This window comes from Lissotriton vulgaris, chromosome 6 (genome assembly GCF_964263255.1).
Source record: "Lissotriton vulgaris chromosome 6, aLisVul1.2, whole genome shotgun sequence".
In the NCBI taxonomy this organism is placed as follows: domain Eukaryota; kingdom Metazoa; phylum Chordata; class Amphibia; order Caudata; family Salamandridae; genus Lissotriton; species Lissotriton vulgaris.
The window spans coordinates 1,221,158,663-1,221,177,545 of NC_141694.1; the positions used below are offsets into that span (position 1 = coordinate 1,221,158,663).

The following is an 18,883-nucleotide window of genomic DNA, read 5'->3' on the forward strand; positions in this document are numbered from 1 at the left end:
AGACTGACACCCCTGACCTGCACAGATGAGCCGCGACCACCGCCATCACTTTCGTGAACACCGGAGGGGCGCTGGTAAGGCGAAAGGGGAGCACGGCAAACTGAAAATGCTCCTGGCCTACTGGGAACCGCGGGGATGTGAAAATATACGTCTTGCAAGTCCAACGTTACCATCCAGACTCCAGGGTCGAGGGCAGCCAAGACCTGAGCCAGAGTCACCATCTTGAACTTCTTCCTGAGGAAGGGATTGACGGTTGGGAGGTCCAAGATAGGACGCAGACCCCCTTTGTCCTTCTTGGGGACCAGAAAGTAGTGAGAATAACAGCCACTCCCTACTTATGGCCCAGGAACGCACTCGATGGCCTCCTTGGCCAAGAGAGTTGTGACTTCCTGCCGGAGTAGTGCCAAGTGTTTCCCCCGACGGCTGGAGTCAGCCTTATCGCCAAACAGGCGACTGCCCCCAAAAGGCATGTCCATGAGCGAGCTCTGGACATCGGGCGAGAACCCAGTAGAACGCAACCAGGCGTGGCGACGCAGCGCCACAGTCTTAGAAATCGAACTGCCCAACGAGTCAGCGGTGTCCAAACCACACCGAATGGCAAACTTAACTGCATCCTTACCCTCAGCAACCGCTCAGGAAAGTACAGCCTGGACCTCCTCAGGACACTGAGGCAACACCTGAGTAACGGTATCCCACACCGCGTGGGAATAGCAGCCCAATAGGCAGGCGGTGTTCACAGACCGCAGCCCCAAGCTGACCGAAGAGAACAACCGCTTACCGAACTGATCCAGCTTCTTAGAGTTCTTATCCAGTGGATCCATGGGAAAGGCACTTTGCGACGTCGAGGCCTGGATGACCAGACTCTCAGGCGTCGGATGAGTGGTCAGAAAGGCGGGGTCACCAGGCGCCGGGCGGTGATGCCTGGCAACATTCTTATCCACAGGGGCCTCTGTGGCCGGTTGCAACCAAGTGCCCAAGAGGACGTCGGTGAGGGCGTCATTGAAGGGAAGCAGCGGCTCCAGCGAAGTAGACGCCGTCTAGAGCACCTCGGTGAGGTTAGTTTTGAGGGTCACCAAAGGAAGATAGAGGTTGAGGACCTCAGCAGCCCAATGGAGAACCATTGTGTAGGAAGCGCCATCCTCCATTGTAGGCGGGGGGGGAGGCAAACCCTGGGACAGAAGAGACATCTAGGTCGCCTGCATCCTCCAGATCGTCCACCCAGTCCTGCTCGGAGTCACACTGACAGGCAAGAGGGTCCTCGGACCCCTCACAGTCATCTTCGAACCTCTGCTGCAGGAGGAGCCGGTCGCGGAAGAAGAGCTGGAGCCGGAGAGGGGACAAATGGCATTTAAAACTGCGCCGTGAACGGCGCCGGCCGTGGCCAGACCGGTGCCGCGTCCCAATGCGGATCACAGGCAGGAACAAAAGGGTGGAAATTACGGCACCCACTGCGGCGCTGGGGCAGGAGCCGGCAGCGCTGTACCTCGTGGCGCCGGAGCAAACAGTGCAGGATCCTGTGGCGCCGAAGCTGGATCCGTACTCCAACATGATCTGGACATGGTACCGCAGGGCCCGAAGGCGCGCCGGTGGGAGCCCGAGGCCTAAAAAGGTGGTCCATGGCAGCAAGAAACTCTTGCACCTGTTCTAGAGTCACCGACAGACTTGGTAGGGCGGGTAGGTCGCAGGACTCCCAGGCTCCAAGGGAGCCGCAGGACTCCCAGGCTCCAAGGGAGCCGCAGGACTCCCAGGCTCCAAGGGAGCCGCAGGGGCAGAACCCCTTTCCCCCTCGTCCGCATTCGAGGATCGACGGGCGGACGTCAGAGAGCGAACACACTTCTTGGGCTTCTTCTTATGTCGTCGCTTATCGGAATCCAAAGGCAAAGACTTTAGAGCCAGAGGAGCGACGGCTACGGCCCCGCGAGCGGTCCCGGGAACGGTCCCTGGACTGGGAGCGGCGGTGGGACGAATGCCGGGCCTCCAGCAGTTTCCGGTGCCGCTCCCTCAAGGCCCTCGGGTCATGGCTCGACAATCTCGGCAGGCCCTGGAGTCTTAATCAGTCTCCAGGCAGTATAGGCACACATCGTGGGGGTCCGCCACCGACATATTGCGACGGCAGGCCCCGCAGGACTTAAATCCAGGCATCCCTACGTGCACCAGGAGAGCATGGGGGGAGACAAAAAGACTCAAAAGAGTAGTCAAAAAGTGACTAAGGTACGTGCTCTATCCGGATCTGCACGGGTGGCGCCCAAGTATTCTCCGTGACATCTCAGCGCATACGACGCCAGCGACGGACGCAGAGCCGCAGGATGCCGCCTACTGACGCACAGGGGGTACTGCTAGCAAAACTTTCCGGATCCAGTCTGACGCCTGGGGATATTTTAAGGTAAGGAATCTATCACTATTGTGTCTCTTTCAGATTCTGATTGTGCCAAGGCTTGCTTACTGCAATGTGTTGTACCTGGGGGTTATACAGGGTCAGATCAAAAGACTTCAGAGTACAGAATGTCACTGCACGCCTTATTCTGAATATTCCTAGGCGTGTGTCAATGGGGAACACACTTAAGAACCTGCACTGGCTGCTTGTTAGACATAGGTCCTCCTTTAACGCGTTGTGCTATTGTCACAAGGCATTTGCAAAAAAGGACCACAGTACCTTAAATCTCTGGTCAGACTATATATACCAACAAGAAATATAACATCGGCTGGGGAAATGTTTGTTTTGTGAGTAAAATTAAAAGACCACACTCAGGAGGGTGCTCCTTTGACTATCTGGCACCGAATCTATGGAACTCTTTGCCTCTGACGATTCGCCAAATTCAGTTAGACTATGTTTTTAGGACACAACTTAAAACTTGATTCTTTAAGGGTGGGAGCTAGGGAGTTTAATTGTTTTATTTGGGGGCTGTGGATTCTTGTACCTAACATTAGGACACCTCATTGAGGTAGCTATGAGCTTTATAAAATATGTTATCTCCCCAAAAGAGCCCATCTTCCACCCCTCTACTTCGATAACTCCAGAATCCCTTTTGCAGTGGCAAGACATACCACTCTTTGGCAGATTTCACTGGTAAATTTCACTTATGGCGGATACAGGCCCTAAAGAGGGAGTAGGAGCAGAGGAATGGGCTGCATGAGGGGATCTCAAGAGAAAGCAGCCATGTCAGCAATCTGATAGCTCCAACACTCAAAGAATTTAGATCACATTTTCAATGTTTTGAAGAGTGCTTGTTAATGGATCTGACAATATCATACATTATGAGACAAAGTATACATTTGCCACTATGCCAGTTTGAAGATCACAAGGAAATGGTTGTGAGATTCATAACTATTTCTAGGTTATTTGAGACATTCATCTCATTGAGACTTTCAGTGACCTCATATTAAGATGAAAATTAGAGTGTAAACTGTACAGACAGGATAATGAAGGCACCCACTTCATATTAATTTATGTTACATAGGTAAATGTGTGGCCATTAAATACTTGGGGCTAGTGTGGACACCCACCAAAACGTTGATTGCAGCTTCAACACATATAGAACAATGCATGTGTGCTACGTAACAAACCAAGTAAATTAAATCATCACCTGTTGATGGCTGATATGGAAGGCTGCCTTCCCCCAGTGCCTATGAAGCTCAAGGATTCCAATGAGGTCACCAATTGCTGTCATAATTGGTAAACAAAGAACAGACTGGATACGAGTCCCTGAGTCCAGCCCAGTACCTTTGGGGAACCGCTCATCCTGAAACGAGACAAACAGCAACTTGTAAACATGGTAAAGGGAAAGGCGATCATCAAACAGTTTTACACAAAATAAATGATGCGAAATCAAGGAAATTATTTGCACGTTTCCTTCCTGACGAGGGCATTATGTGCCCCGCCTACCATCACGCAACTCCCTAATATTCCAATAGGGCATAATACATTAGAGGAATAGACAAACTCCTGGCTCGTCGTCCTTATTAGGATTTGGATGCTCTTTTCAGACCGAACAATATTGGGTTCAGAAAGAAGAAAATTAATATAAAACATTACTCCAATTGTCATTCATAGGTGGGGATACCAGGGATGCAGTATAATTCTTCATTTTGCAATATAAACCAATTCATTAAAGCGTGATTTAACATGTTAAATAAAATGTGCACATTTAACACAAATTTAATAGGTAACCACACTTAACCACTGTAAACAACCACTCAAGTTAACATGTTGTAAAGAATTAAGTTAGTTTAATATTAATGCCATCTTGAATGTCTACTTTTCACATTTAAGACTAAAAGGTCTGCTATTTTCAGAGTTATTTTGCATGAGATGTTTTTTTTTCCCACTGTACATGCTGTGTTTTCCCAAAAGCCTTCTGTTAGCTAGTGAATAGGAATTTGTTATATATTAGACAACCGATAGTGAGGTTCTCACCAGGAGGATAGGAAGATGCCAGGAAGTGCGACTTGTGGAAATAGTTGTCTGAACCACAGAATTCTGTCCAGTGTAACTCCTCAAGGGTGGAACCACCATTGTGCAAACCAACATTGTCATAGTCTGAGAAATATGGGACTATATTCGCTCCCAGTTTGGAGAAAAATGATTGGTTCACAAGAGTGGGAACAAGCCAAAATGTGGCAACTAGTGTGTGCTGAATTATAATAGAGCGAGCTCTTTAGACTAGATGGAGCGTACAGAGCATATCCCTTTATGGGGAGGTTTGTTGACCTCAAACTGAAAAGACCCTTCTCGCCACTGCTAATCCCCACAGCCTGAATTCTTAGGCTTCATGCTTATGCATTCTTATTCCCTCATTAGAAACCTTAATTTGTTTTTCAGAAGTGGACATCTTACTTATTGTCTAAATACCCCTTCTTAGCCTATCCTTCAAATTAGATTAGGGGATTCGTTTCTGGAACCCACTTGTTGCATATTTTATATACTATTTGTACTTTGTGTTAATGCTCTATTTTGTCTTATTTTGTAATATCGACTTTTAGACCACTCAAGTCTGTAATAATGCCTACTACAATTTGAATACTTAATGAACTAATGGTCTGGATTAAACGAATTTGTTAATAAATCCTTTAAACCCACTTCTTTTCTTTTTGTCGTTTCCTGTGAAGTCCGAATTGGTCTTCATGGTCTAAAGAAATTACATGTAAATGATGGCTCCTTTTCCACTCTCCTCGTCGACTGACAAAGGTCCATGTGGCCAGTGGCGGGGTTTGAGATTAAAAAATCCCTGATCCAGCACGAGATATATAATCACCAAATACATCTGCTGTATAATGGTACATCATTTCTAAGCTACTGTCTAGAGGAAGCAACAGCCTGTAACTCATTTCATTACTGAATTTTACATGCATATATTGTCCTTTAAAAGAAGGTGTTGGGTTGCGTTTCAACTGCTCATGGGCCTGACCATGTAATCAAGACCTCATGAGGGCCACAATTACCAGAACACCTTTTTAGGGATAGATTACCAGACAGACTGACACATACAGCAGCCCAAAGTTGTGGTTATCCATTTTAATTCCCAAGTGAAATTTGATCTCCGAAACAGAAGGAATAATATCATCCTGGCTCAGTCAGTTGTCAGCAGTCTGCCCGAAGGAGTGATTTATATGCTAAGAAAAGCACAGAAATTCAGAGACAACACAAATGCTGAAGTGACGTTATAGTTAGGTGTTAAACTGATATAAGGATTAACATTAGAAAACTGAAAAACTACTGAAATTCGCCTGTTATTGTTTAGTGAGCTAACTAACTTGCGCCCCTGTCATGCACCACTTAGGACATAACAAATTACTCATGACTTGTTAAATGGCATCACTGATGACATCATCCACTCAGGACACCGTCCAATATGGTCTATGGACTTATATATATATATACACATACACATTCACACAAATATGTTCCATTGCAAAAATGAAAGTGAAGTTAAGGTTACAAATTATAACCAAAAATTGTCTGAAAGTAGCCAGTTACGGTTAACTATACTAAATGTAGCTCGCACTATTCCAATAACAAAACAGAAATTGGCCACCAAATGCAGTGCTCATGACCTCACACATGTAACAATACCACAAACGGCATTACTGTTGACATTACACAACACCTTACTATTGACACAATTGGTCTAACTATGTATACACTATTCTTTTGTTTTGATACTTAAATTATGTCATATTGTTAATTTGTATTATTTATTGCTATAAATAGTTTGAGTTTATAACAATATATTGACCCAAACATTTGGTGGGCGAGCTATGTGTTTTATGTTGAGGCATGACATATTTGGTGTCAGCTCTATAAAGGCCCTTCGCAGTGGGGATTGGCTGAAGGGGTTTGTTACAGACTCTGGCCTATGGCCTGGCCCTGCGCCCAATTCCAGGTGCACATGATCTTTGGGCTGTGTCTAATGAAGACTAGTCACCATACCTTGCCTTTGGCTAGGTACGAGATATGGCTACAGTTCCTGGTCTTTGGACATACCCTGAGCACGGTTGGACTGGCCTTTAGACCCTGGTGTGACAGGTCAGTGTGTGGGTCATTTTTTTGACTGTTTCTAGTCCCGTTTTATGGACTGATGAGACTTTTTTTACTATTAATTTCCTGGATATTAAAACAAATATTACCTGGTGCAAGCTAAAATTCATGCAATCTTCCATACCTTGCAAAACATATACAACCAGTCTTCACAAGTTCAAGACTGGCCCAATCTGCAAACATATGCAACTTTTATTTTGGTGCCAGTACCTATTTTCTGTCCAACTGCGGGTTGCAGAAACTGATGTGCATGGTCTATGGCTTTGGCTAGGCTGCGTTGGCTGCAACAGTGCCCAAATATTCATGGATGTCCAAACCAAACCCTACTGCGTGCAGACTTTGGCCCCAGTGCCCATATTGTTCAGTGCGCAAGGTCTTTGCTAGGTGATCACCCACTTTATTTTATTCCTGCCCTCCAGAGCAAGGCAAGGCTCTAAAGACTAGACTGTTTAAGCAAGGCAACTGATATTACAAGAGTAAATATACATATTATAGTACAGTCTCAGCCTCTACTAGGGTTACTGGAACTAATCCGGTTCAGAAGCTTGAAATGTTATACACTACATGGTTACGCATAGTTTCAGCATGCAAGACTCCGAGAACTTGCTTCTCCTACAGTCCCATATGCAAGCACGCATAACTGGGGGAGAAGGATGATCCCATTGCCACTCCTTTAGTTTGTTGAAAACACATCAGCTGAAACATGAAGAAATTATTTTGTAAGCATATCTCAATCATACTCACAAGCATATTGTTGTGTGAGTAACAATGTAGGGGCTCTGTCCCAAAATGTGCTGAACAGCTGTAAGACCATCTGAGTGATACATTATACTTGGAAACCAATAGGAGGAGGGTAGAACAGAGGCTCACCTTATTGAAAAAGATTACGAAGCACAGCTTGTCCTACAGCGGTATCCGCTTCATTCATGGCACCCAGGCAATAGTGTTTCGTAAACGTGTGCCTGCTGGACCACGTGGTTGCTCTGCAAATTTGATGCAACGGAACACCAGCAAATAAGGCCGTTGAGGACGTCATCGATCTGGTAGAGTGGGCTCTCACCGAAGACTGCAGAGGCTGACCAGCCCTCTGATGGCAGAAAGCAATGGCCGAAGACACCCAATGTGCTATAGTAGGTTTGGTAACTGGATACCCTTTTTGAAAACGTCCATAAGCCACGAAGAGCTGATCAGATTTGCGAAACGGAGCAGTCCTGTTGATATAGAACTTCAAGCACCGCTTAATGTCTAAGGAGTGCAAGCGCTGTTCCGCAGGGGACTGTGGGTTTGCAAAGAAAGTCTTCAGAAGAACAGGTTCATTGATGTGGAAATCTGAAGGTACCTTAGGTAAAAAGGTAGGGTTGGTGCGAAGCACCACACAATCCAGTTGAAAATGCAGAAACGGAGGATTGATCGTGAATGCATGAATGTCACTCACGCGACGTGAAGACGTCAATGCAAGGAGTAGAGCCACCTTCCAGGTGAGATACTTTCAGTCAGCTCTATGTATGGGTTCGAATGGTGACTTCATTAGTTGTGCCAAAACAATATTAAGGCGCCAAACAGGAGGAAGGCGCCGAATAGGTGGAAATTTACGGAAAAGTCCCTTGAAAAACTGACGTATGATTCTAGATGAACAGAGGGAGGTGGAGCCATCCTGGCGGAAGCGTGAAATTGCCACCAGAAAAACCCTTAAAGTGGCATGAGACAGTCCGGACTGAGCCAATTGCAAGAAGAAAGGGGGGAGCTGTGCCGGCGTTGCACGAATGGGATGAACACCAGCAGCAGCACACCAATGGCAGAACCTTTGCCATTTTAACTTGTAGGTCTTTACAGTTGAAGGAGCTCTGGCCTGAGCAAGGACTTCTCGGCAATCTTGTGGAATGGCTAGATGGGCAAATTCACAGTGTTCAGGTTCCAGGCTGATAAACTCAGAGAAGAGGGGTCCGGATGGTAAATGAGACCCTTGTCCATGGTGAGCAGATCCATCCGAGGATGAAGGATGGGCTCGCATTGGGACAGCAGAAGCAACTCCGAGAACCATGCTTGACGAGGCCACCTGGGAGCTATCAGAAGGATGTGGCAGGGTTCTCTCCGCATCTTCCAGAGCACCCGAAGCACTAGAGGGATCGGAGGAAAGGCGTAAGCAAACAGATTGGACCAGTTCATCAAAAGGGCATTGCCTTGAGACCCTCTGTGGGGATGCCAACTTGCATAAGATGGGCATTTCCGGTTCTCTGGTGTTGCAAAGAGATCCAGCGCTGGGCGCCCCCATCGCCGAAAAATCATTTAGAGTGTTGGTTGGTGCAGCTCCCACTCGTGGGTCGATGACCGGGACCTGCTGAGGGAATCCGCCAGGAGGTTGGATAGTCCTGGGAGATGAACTGCGGTGATTGTGATTTGGTGCGTGGGTGCCCAGTCCCAAATGGACTGTGCTAGTCGAGACAGCACTTGAGATTTTGTTCCGCCCTGCTTGTTTATGTAATGCATGCAGGTTGTGTTGTCCGTTTGTATCAGGACTGACTCTCCTCGAAGCACGGGCTGAAACGACTTGAGCACTAGGAATATAGCCATGAGCTCCAACCTGTTGATGTGCCAGGCTTTCTGTGGCAAAGTCCATCTTCCTTTTACGGGGAGGTCTTGTAGGTGCGCTCCCAATCCCTCCAGAGAGGCATCTGTCTTGATAGGTGCGCTCCCCATCCCTCCAGAGAGGCATCCGTCTTGAGTGTGAGATCCGGAGTGACGGATAGGAATGATGTCCCTGCTGCAAGGTGCACTGGCTGTGCCCACCACCGGAGCGCCCTTTTCATGCGAGTCGTGACACAAACCAGGTCGTTGAAGGAACCGGTGATTTGACGCCACTGACCGTCTAATTCTTCTTGAATGGGACGTGTCCGTAATCTGCAATGTGGAATGAGTGCGATGCACGATTATGCCATTCCCAGAAATGACTTCAGTAGTCGGACTGAAACGTACTGCTTTGACAGCAGAAGTGATACTAGACGCAGAATCCGTTGTTGACGTTCCAGGGACACGAATGCCTTTGCCAAAGTTGTATCCAATGTGGCTCCTAGAAAATCCTTGAAAGGAGCTGGACACAATTGGGATTTTTCCAGATTGAGAGACAGGCCCAGGGAACGAAACACCCTCTGGCAAAGGGATGTATGCTGAATCAGCTGTGTGCGAGACTGCGACTTCCGGAGGCAATCGTCGAGATACGGAAATATCTGGACACCTTGAAGACTTAAATAGACCATTACAGGCGCCAACGTCTTTGTAAAGAATCGTGGGGCAGAACGAAGGCCGAATATCAAGACCTTGAACTGGAAATGTTTCTGCCCCTCCCGAAAACGAAGAAACGTCCAATGACGCTGGAGTATTGGGACATGGAAGTAAGCATCTCTGAGGTCAATAGTTGCCATGAAATCTCCGACTAAGAGCAAACGCAAGATCTCTGTAAGCGTTAGCATGCGAAATGATTGACTCTTGAGATAGTGGTTGAGCGCTCTCAAGTCCAATATAGGGCGCCAATCCCCGTTCTTCTTTACGATAAGGAAAAAACGGGAATAAAATCCCTTCCCTCTTTGAGACCTTGGCACCACCTCTACTGCACCCTTCTGAATCAGAAGATGAACTTGATGGAAAAGTTCTTTGATGTGAGGGGTTGGTGGTCCGGAAGGTGGAGTTGGAGGAGGGATGGTGACGAAATCCAACGCATGGCCCTTGTCAACGATATCTAGAACCCAACGGTCCGAGGTGATGTAGGACCATTGAGAACAAAACAGGGAGATTCGACCTCCTATCTGCTGGGTTAAAGGCAAGTCATTGTCGTTTATTAGAGGATCCTCTGTAAGAGGATTTCCCTCTATAGGCTTTGGCCGGCTGTTGGCGAGACGACTGTTGTCGGTTATTGGAATAACGCTGGTTGGTTTGATTAAAGGAGCGATATTGATTGCTTCTTCCTCGAAAATTAGAGTTGGTGCCTCGTCCTTGAGCACCCCGAAAGGGCTGCTTTTTAAATTGCAGGGTTCCGAAGGCGCGTGCCGTGTCATTTTTAATTGACTGTAGTGCCTCATCAATGTGAGCCCCAAAGAGTGATTCGTCATTGTGAGAAGTTGGCCTGATATATGATGCTCACTAGTTCTAGTGATCACCTAACCAAACAACCCTTATGGTGATTGGTTGTAAGTCAACCTTATAGACCAGCTATCCTAATGGTAGCATGGACAAAGCAGTCTTAGGCTAAACTCTTTTGGCATGTGAAGCCAGCTGTTTAACCACATATAACCCCTTGAATACCAAATGAAAGGACACCACACAGGTAGTTATGAAAATAAACAATATATTTATTAACTAACATACACCTCTGAACTCTTTATGAGGTCAGAGGGCTAAGCACATGACAAGACTCTTAAGAAAAATACGTTAAGTTGCCAAGTTACAATGTTGCCCTTGGGGCGCAACAAATCATATACTAAACAAGTGGTATAAGGGAGTCGATAGAAGGAACGGAGCTGTCCAGAGGCTGTAGGATCGCTGGGACTACACTATCGTAACTTTAGGTAAGTAATAGGAGGCCCACGGAACGCGTGTGCAGAGTGTTAACTCACACGCAAGATGCGTAACAAAGTCAAGTCAGTTTACGAAAAAGGTGAGTACGGACAATCCTGACTAGTTAGGACTAAAACGACTGGAAATCTGGACACTAGGAGAGTTAATCTACCCTTGAGCACCGAAATGCTCTTGTTACCTCACCCACGGGCTGCGGGTGCATAGGTGCGAAGTCGTGTCGGGTTTCTGCGTTGAAGTCTATGGAGCCTGAAAGAAAAGATGCTGCAGGCGACCAGGAGGAAGATGTCCGGTGTGATCCAAGGGTGGATCAAGGAAGCTGAAGACCTGAAAGCAGAGGGGACAATGTTCAAAGTCAGTAGCCAGTGACAGGAGTGGAACCAGGAAGGAACCAGATGCTGCCGTCGCGATCAGGTGAAGAGTGGACGCTTGACTCTGCAGCCACGTGGACGAGGAGGTGTCTTCGACGACCAGGATGGAGGCACGAGCTGTCCCACGTAGGCTCTCGTTGTCGGCGGTGTTGGTTCCGGATTCGGCGTCAAAAGGCCTTGGCAAAGGCAACCCACGCGGTGAGTGGAATCGGCGTCTGATGCGGACCAGGAAGGTCCGGGGTACTTCTCTTTTGGAAGGAAGCAAGGGCCAGTCTGGAGCAACCGCTGGAACGCTTGAAGGTGTCTGCTTGCGCAGGGTGGTCACTCCTTGGCCACAAGGAAGATTTCTTCAGTCTATTGCGGAGCAGAACGTCGAAGTCCAGAGTTTCTTCTTGTAGATTCAATTCAGGATAATCTAATTTGGAATGGGACCAGCTCCTATCTTTATACTCCTAAAGGGGGCTGTACTATCACTAGGTCCCTCCTATGGGTGGGACCAGGAAGGGGGTGGTTACACCCCCTATACTTTGTCCGGTTTCGCGCCAGAGCTGGGGCTGGAGTGCCCCAGCAACTGGTTTGAACAGGTGTATGCACAGGGCACCTTGTGTGCTCCAGGCATGTCTCATACCTTTCAGCCCGGTACTACCCAATACACAAAATCCAGTCTAGGGTGGTGCTAGCACCTCCCAAGGCAGGAAACCCTTTGTCCAAGCCTCCCTCGCTGGAAGGACTCCCAGCAGCAGGAGGTCAGACTTGTGTCTGTGGTGGCAGTATCCATTTTGTGATGCTGAGGCTCGAGTTAACTTTAACCGGGGTTCACAGTTAGGTACATGTCGTGTCCCTCTAAAAGGGTGGAATGCTACCCCAGTCGCCAGAATTGGCGAGGGGGTAGTATTCCAATTCGTATGACACCTTACTCAACATGTTTTGATAATGCTATGCCAAAGTTAGCAATAACCGCGAGGTTATAATGCACTTAAGAGTATATGGTATAGCGTTATCATGGAAACAGCTAAAGGACTTGGTTCCGAAAGCTGTAGACAGGCTCAGCTCATGCCAGAGCACTATCTCACATAATTCCAAGCATTCTGCCTCCAGGATTGTTAAGGCCTGCCATAGGAGTGACTAATAGGAGTATATGTGTCCATTCTAGGTTTAGATATAGGTATACTATATCTAAAGCAAAGGGTGATTACACCACCTTGCCCCAGCTGAGTGATCAGCCAGTTGTGTCAGATTTGGATGGCCAGCCAGGGGTGGCATAATACATGCTGCAGCCCCTGGTAGGCCTTGGGTTCACTTATGCCCTGGGTACCTATGGTACACTGTACAAGGACTTACAAGAGTGACCCAATACCAATTGGTAAATGCACCTAAGGTACATGGATGTCAATTTAGAGAGAGAACAGCTAGGCTGTGGGTCTGATTAGCAGGCCCACAGCCAGGGAAAGTCATAAACCAGTGAAGCAAAAAGCAAAAATCTGGGGTGACCATAGGATTGCAGACCCTACTCTCCTACAGACGGTGTTTGAGCTCGAAAGTCATCCCACTCCGCCATGTTATCATCAGCATCCACATCAGTAACCTCCCCATCCTCTCGTTCAGGTGGGTTCTCCTCCTCCTCATCATCCGGATACACAGTTGCGTGTACTTGAATGGAGGTATGTGTCTGAGTAACTACCTGTGGTTGAGGCACGAAACGAGCAGCTGCCGGCTCCGCCGTAGGTGCTAAGATGGAAGGAACAGTAGACACCTGCGGTGATGGAGGGAAACGTCTGTTGTAGTCATTAACATATTCTGTAAGTTAGAGATGAGTGACAAAGGTAACGTCGCAGTAGGAATTTGAACAGGCATTTCTGCAGCTTGGTCATATTGCTCCTCATCATCATTGCTGAACTCTTGACATTTTATAACTAATTCAGATGGACTGTGAGCGTCAGAGATGGACTCATGCACATCAACTTCAGACTCCTGGTCTGAGTCCGTAGCAAACAAAGGTGAAGGAGGCAGTGTATCACCAGGAAGTGCAAGGCGGCTACTTTGAACCTTATGACCCTTGTGAGGAGTGTCATCCTTTGCGGAACCGGTGGAAGGTAGTGGCAGCAATGGCGGAGAGGCAAATGTAGATGGCATTGTAGCTGGAAATGTCTTTTCCACAATTGAAGACTCCATCACCGACGGCAATGATCCTGCCGATGGTTCCGTCGTCAGCATCGACGACGACGATGGTTTCTTGGTCTTTGTCGTCGAAAAAGTAGTCGACGGTGACATCGTCGACGAGGCAGCCGTCGACGGCGAAACCGTCGATGGCAAAGACTTCGTCGACGGCACAGGCTTCTTCGTCGACGGGGCCGTGGTCGACGGAATACTCGTCGAAGGCGTCGACGAAGCTAGCACCTTTACACCCTTCGCCGACGATGATTTAACTGTCGACTGAAGTTTCTTTGTCGACGAGGACGAAATTGGAATGACTTACAACACAGTCTTTGAACTGAGGATCACCCTCATCGTCGACGACTACGGAACAGCTGTAGACGACCCAGAAGACAGCGTCGTCGTGACCGTCGTCGTCATTGTACCAGAGACAGCCAATCTCGTCGACTGAACTGTAGTCAACACCATCGTTTTCCTCACAGAAAATTCTGTGGAAGTCGCAGCAGTAGCCTGAGAGCCAGGTCTCGTGGGCCCAGAAGTAGTAGGAAGAGGTGAAGACTCCGCAGGGGCCAAAGAAAGAGACATTTTCTTCTTTTTTATAAATGGAGAAGGCAACTCCTGCACACTACTACTTTTTTGAGGCTGCTTGGGAACGACCTGACATGAGGCTTTCAGCATCAGAAAGTACATGCTCCTTGTCTTTAAGTCTCTGAAGCCAGAGGAGTAAACGGCCTTCCCTATCCTTTAAAGTCTTTGTGGAGAAAGTTCTACAGAACTTATAACTTCCCACTTCATGGTCCGGGTAAAGACAGTAAATATACTTACTGTGTGGATCCTCTGAATAAAGTCTTAGCTTTCCACATGAAGAACAAGCTCTGAAGAGGGATTTCTTACTTGAAGACATGTTGAAAACCAGGCAAAAAGCAGAAGAGTAGAAAAAACTGAGCAGAGCTCAGGGAGACTCCCTTACACATGACGTGCGGTAAATCTGAGGTGCTGAGCTCTGAGGAGAAGGTTCTAGAGGGTTGCTGACGCCTGATTGGCTGCAGTTTGGACCAACATAATGACAAGGATAGACTGTATATGGTTTTTCCTTTTCCCATGCATTCCTATGTAGAAATGTGGGTAGGCGGTTTTTATGCCTTTTTCTAGTACATATTTCAGGTTTCATGTTATATATATATATATATACATATATACACATATATATATATATATTATATAATTGCTATTTTATTTACTGTGGGACTCCCACTCCGACAACGGGGAATATTAAAGCATGTGAATCTATGAAAGACACCCTAATACTGGAGAAGTTTATTTCCTATTTTTTAAGAAGTGTTTGAAGAATTGGGCCCATCCTCATGATATAGCGGGTAGAAAAGCCTAGATAGTCGGAGGACTTGTAGGGGCCATTTGTTGGCACAAGGGAAAAACAAAAATACTACCTCTAACTTCATCAACAAAAAAAATGTGTGTGTTTCAAGATCCTTACCAAATAAGGGAGAGATGGATAGTCTAAGTCTGTTGCTTTACAAAGTGTCCCTTGAAGGAGAACTATCCTTATTCTCCCTGGAGTGTTTTTTTTTAACATTCTCCAATTCAGGTGATCACTTTCTTATCAGACAAATAGGTTGCAAATTTCAGTTATGACAGTATTGAAAGGATAATTTTTCAAGTACATGCGAATATGGGATCAAGTTTTAGTTTGGCTACAGACTGTAGCAAGAACCACTCATATTTGGGTACAAATACAATTGGCAATAGACTATGAAACAAACACTAAATTAATAAAGTACACATAAAATGCTAATTTACTTAAAAATGTACATTTGGTTACATACTAAAGAATTGAGATATACATCTTATCTAAAATAACTAACCCCACCAGCATTAGTTAGCAGGTTTTCCTTAAAAGCACAATGCAATTTACCCCCAGAATATCTTCTACTAACAGAGTGTTTCTGGATTTGGCTACATGTGCAGATATTGTAGTGCCATATGCGACAGGCCCAGCAGGAATGAGACGAGATTGTCCTTCCTTTATTCCTGTTGGCGTGAACAAACAAAGACTCTAAAAAAGAAAAAGGACAAAGTCAAATTTAGCAAATATATCTATGAATGTGATTATATTTACTGTAAATAAAAAACATAAGTAAGAATAAGTGAATAAACAAACAAGTTACTTACCTTCCGTAATGATATATCTGTAAGAAACTTTAGTTAGTGATAGATTCCTTACCTTACAATTACCCCCAAGCGTCAGACTGGATCCGGAAAGTTTTCGTCAGCAGTACCCCTGCGCATCGGAAGATGGCGCAGTGCGGCTCCGCATCCGTCGTTGGCGTCGTGGTCGCTGAGATGACGTTGCGGCAGCTACTTAGACATCACCCTCGCGCACTGATGTCAGTTCTGTACACTACTTTCTGCGCCAGGAACGCAGATCCATGCAAGATACTGACCACTGGTGCATTGAAAATGGGGCCCTGAAAGGGATGACCTTAACCCTAGAAATCAGTTCGCAGAACAGGGAGGACGGGTGGGGCGGTAAGGAAACTATCACTAACTAATGTTTCTTACAGATATATAGTTACCAAAGGTAAGTAACTTGTGCATCTGAAAGAAACATGTAGTGATGGATTCCATACTTTAGAATAGATACCCCAGCAATACCAACCCCAGTGGTGGGTCTGCGAACCAAGATCACACCAGAAAGTCCCAGAGACCAGAACGGCCAAAGAAGCCGGCTCTCCGGAATTTGATGTCCAGGCAATAGTTCTAAGTAAAAGTGTGCAGCGAGCCCACGTAGCTGCCTGACAGATGTCTTGTAAGGGTACACCACGTCCCAATGCTGTAGTGGCTGCAATCGCCCTGGTGGAATGGGCGCGTAGCCCCACCAGAGGCTCCTTTGTAACCAGAAAATAACAGACTAATACGCAAGATGACCTATCGGGATATATAGTCCGCTTATGTACGGCCCGACCTTTATTGGCGCTTATTGGCGTCAATAAAGCCAACAAAGAGCTGGTCATCCACCCGGAACTGTCAGGTAAAATGAGAGCACACGTTTTGGGTCCAAGCGGTGGAACCTCTCTTCCTCGCTGGAAGGATGCGGAGGTGGAAAGAAGGTGGGCAAAGTGATGGTCTGCCCAATGTGAAAGGCAGTGACAGCCTTTGGCAGAAAGGATGGACGTGTTCTGAGCACAACCTTGTCCGGATGGGCAGATAGCAAAGGAGGTTAACAAGAAAGAGCCTGGAGCTCACTCATACTCCTGGCAGAGGTGATGGCAACCAGGAAAGCAGTCTTCAAAGTCAGCAAACGAAGAGGACAGTTGTGAAGAGGCTCAAAGGGAGCGTACATTAAATATGTAAGAACCAGGTTCAAGTCCCACTGTGGAATTACGAAAGGAATAGGAGGGAAAAGAGGAGTAATACGTTTGAGGAATCTATTTACAACAGTAGACTTGAAATGAGGGCTGGTCAGGGAGCCTGAGAAAGGCCGAAATAGCAGAAAGATAGCCCTTGATAGTGCCTAGAGCAGAGCCCTGCTGGGCCAAAGAATAAGGAACAGAAGAACTTCTGGAAGAGGGGCAAAAAGGGGATACACAGCCTTTGCTGTGCACCATGCCACAAATGTATTCCACCTGCAGGGGTATACCAACTTAGTGGAGGGACGCCTGGCTGCCAGAAAGACATCATAGACTTCAGGAAGCAAGCCGAAAGGAATCAACTGCCACCACTCAATCTCCAGGCAAAGAGGTGGAGACTGAACAGGTTCGGTGGAGGACCGTCCCCTGCTGCTGCGACAGAAAATCCTCCAGAAGAGGCAGTCGGATCGAGAGATCGATAGTCATACTGAGTAGCTCGGGATACCAAACTCTTCAAACCCAGTCCGGGGCTACAAGAATGACTTGTGCCCGGTCGCGCCTGATCTTCTTCAGCACTCTGGGCAGAAGTGGTATAGGCGGAAAGGTGTACAACAATACGCAATTCCACTCGTGATGAAAAGCGTTGCCTAGCGAGTGCCGCCTTAGAAATTCCGACGCGCAGTATTGCTGACATTGAACGTTCTCTTCGGTGGCAAATAGATCCCACCGAGGGTCTCCTCACTGTCGAAAGAGATCTTGCACCACGTCCAAGTGACGCCACCATTCGTGATCAATCATGCACATGCGGCTGAGTTCGTCCCCCCCTGGCGTTCAGTGAACCTGCCAGGTGTTGAAACACGAGGGAAATGCCCTACTGTTACAGCCAAGTCCAGAGGCCTAGAGCCTCCTGACATAGGGTCCACGACCCCACCCCATCCTGTTTGTTGCAGTACCACATGGCAGTGGTGTTGTCTGTTAACACCTGCACCACTTTCCCTTTGACAGAGGGAAGGAATGCCTTCTGTGCAAGTTGGTTCGCGCAAAGCTCCAGAAGCTTGATATGGAGCCCGGACTTCGCCGGAGACCAGAGGCCTCTGATCTCCACCTCTCCCATGTGGCCCCCCCATACCAGGAGGGACGAGTCCGTCACTACTGTGGGGTCTGGTTGGGGAAGGGGGAGGGATCTGCCTCAAACCTAATGCCGGTTCTTGAGCCACCACTGCAGCTTCTGTGCAGTGCCCTCTGAGATCTGGACACAATCGGACAGGTTCCCCTGATGCTGAGTCCACTGGAACTTCAGGTCCCACTGCAGAGCCTGCATATGCCATATGGCATGAGTGACAAGCAGGAGGCCATTAGGCCCAGCAGATTCAGGGTCATCCTGACCGAAACCCAGGACAGAGGCAGAAAGATGGGAATCACGAAACCCAGGATAGAGGAGGAAAGATGGGAATCATAGCCTGAATATCCAGGACTCGCCGTTCGGAAGGATAGGCCCTAAGCTGCGTCGTATCCAGAACCTCTCCGATGAAGCGGAGCTTCTGAGAGGGAATCAGGTGCGACTTCGGCACATTGATGGAGAACCCCAGCAAATGCAGGAGGTCGGCCGAAGTCTGGAGGTGGGAGAAAACTGTTTGAGGCGAGCCCGCCTTCAACAGCCAGTCGTCGAGATAGGGGAAGACGGGAATCCCTGAACTGCACAGAGAGCTGCGACCACTGCCATCACTTTCGTGAACACCCAAGGGGCGCTGGTAAGGCCAAAGGGGTAAACTGAAAGTGCTCATGGCCTACCATGAACCGCAGGCAACGCCTGTGGGCCGGCAGGATGGGAATATGAAAATACGCATCCTGAAGGTCCATCGCCACCATCCAGTCTCCAGGGACGAGAG

At 47.5% G+C, this 18,883-nt stretch overlaps 1 protein-coding gene across 2 annotated transcripts in view; it reads right to left on the minus strand.

Moving 5' to 3' along the window:
• Positions 1–18,883, minus strand: part of LOC147708648 (cAMP and cAMP-inhibited cGMP 3',5'-cyclic phosphodiesterase 10A) — a 1,277,009-nt gene that overhangs the window by 566,580 nt on the left and 691,546 nt on the right. For both annotated transcript variants that reach the window (XM_086927318.1, XM_086927317.1), the window contains exons 6-7: positions 15,560–15,700; positions 3,585–3,740 (exon numbers count right to left, since the gene is read on the minus strand). In XM_086927318.1, coding sequence (XP_086783444.1) covers positions 3,585–3,740; positions 15,560–15,700 — 297 coding nt within the window. The remainder of the gene's footprint in view (positions 1–3,584; positions 3,741–15,559; positions 15,701–18,883) is intronic.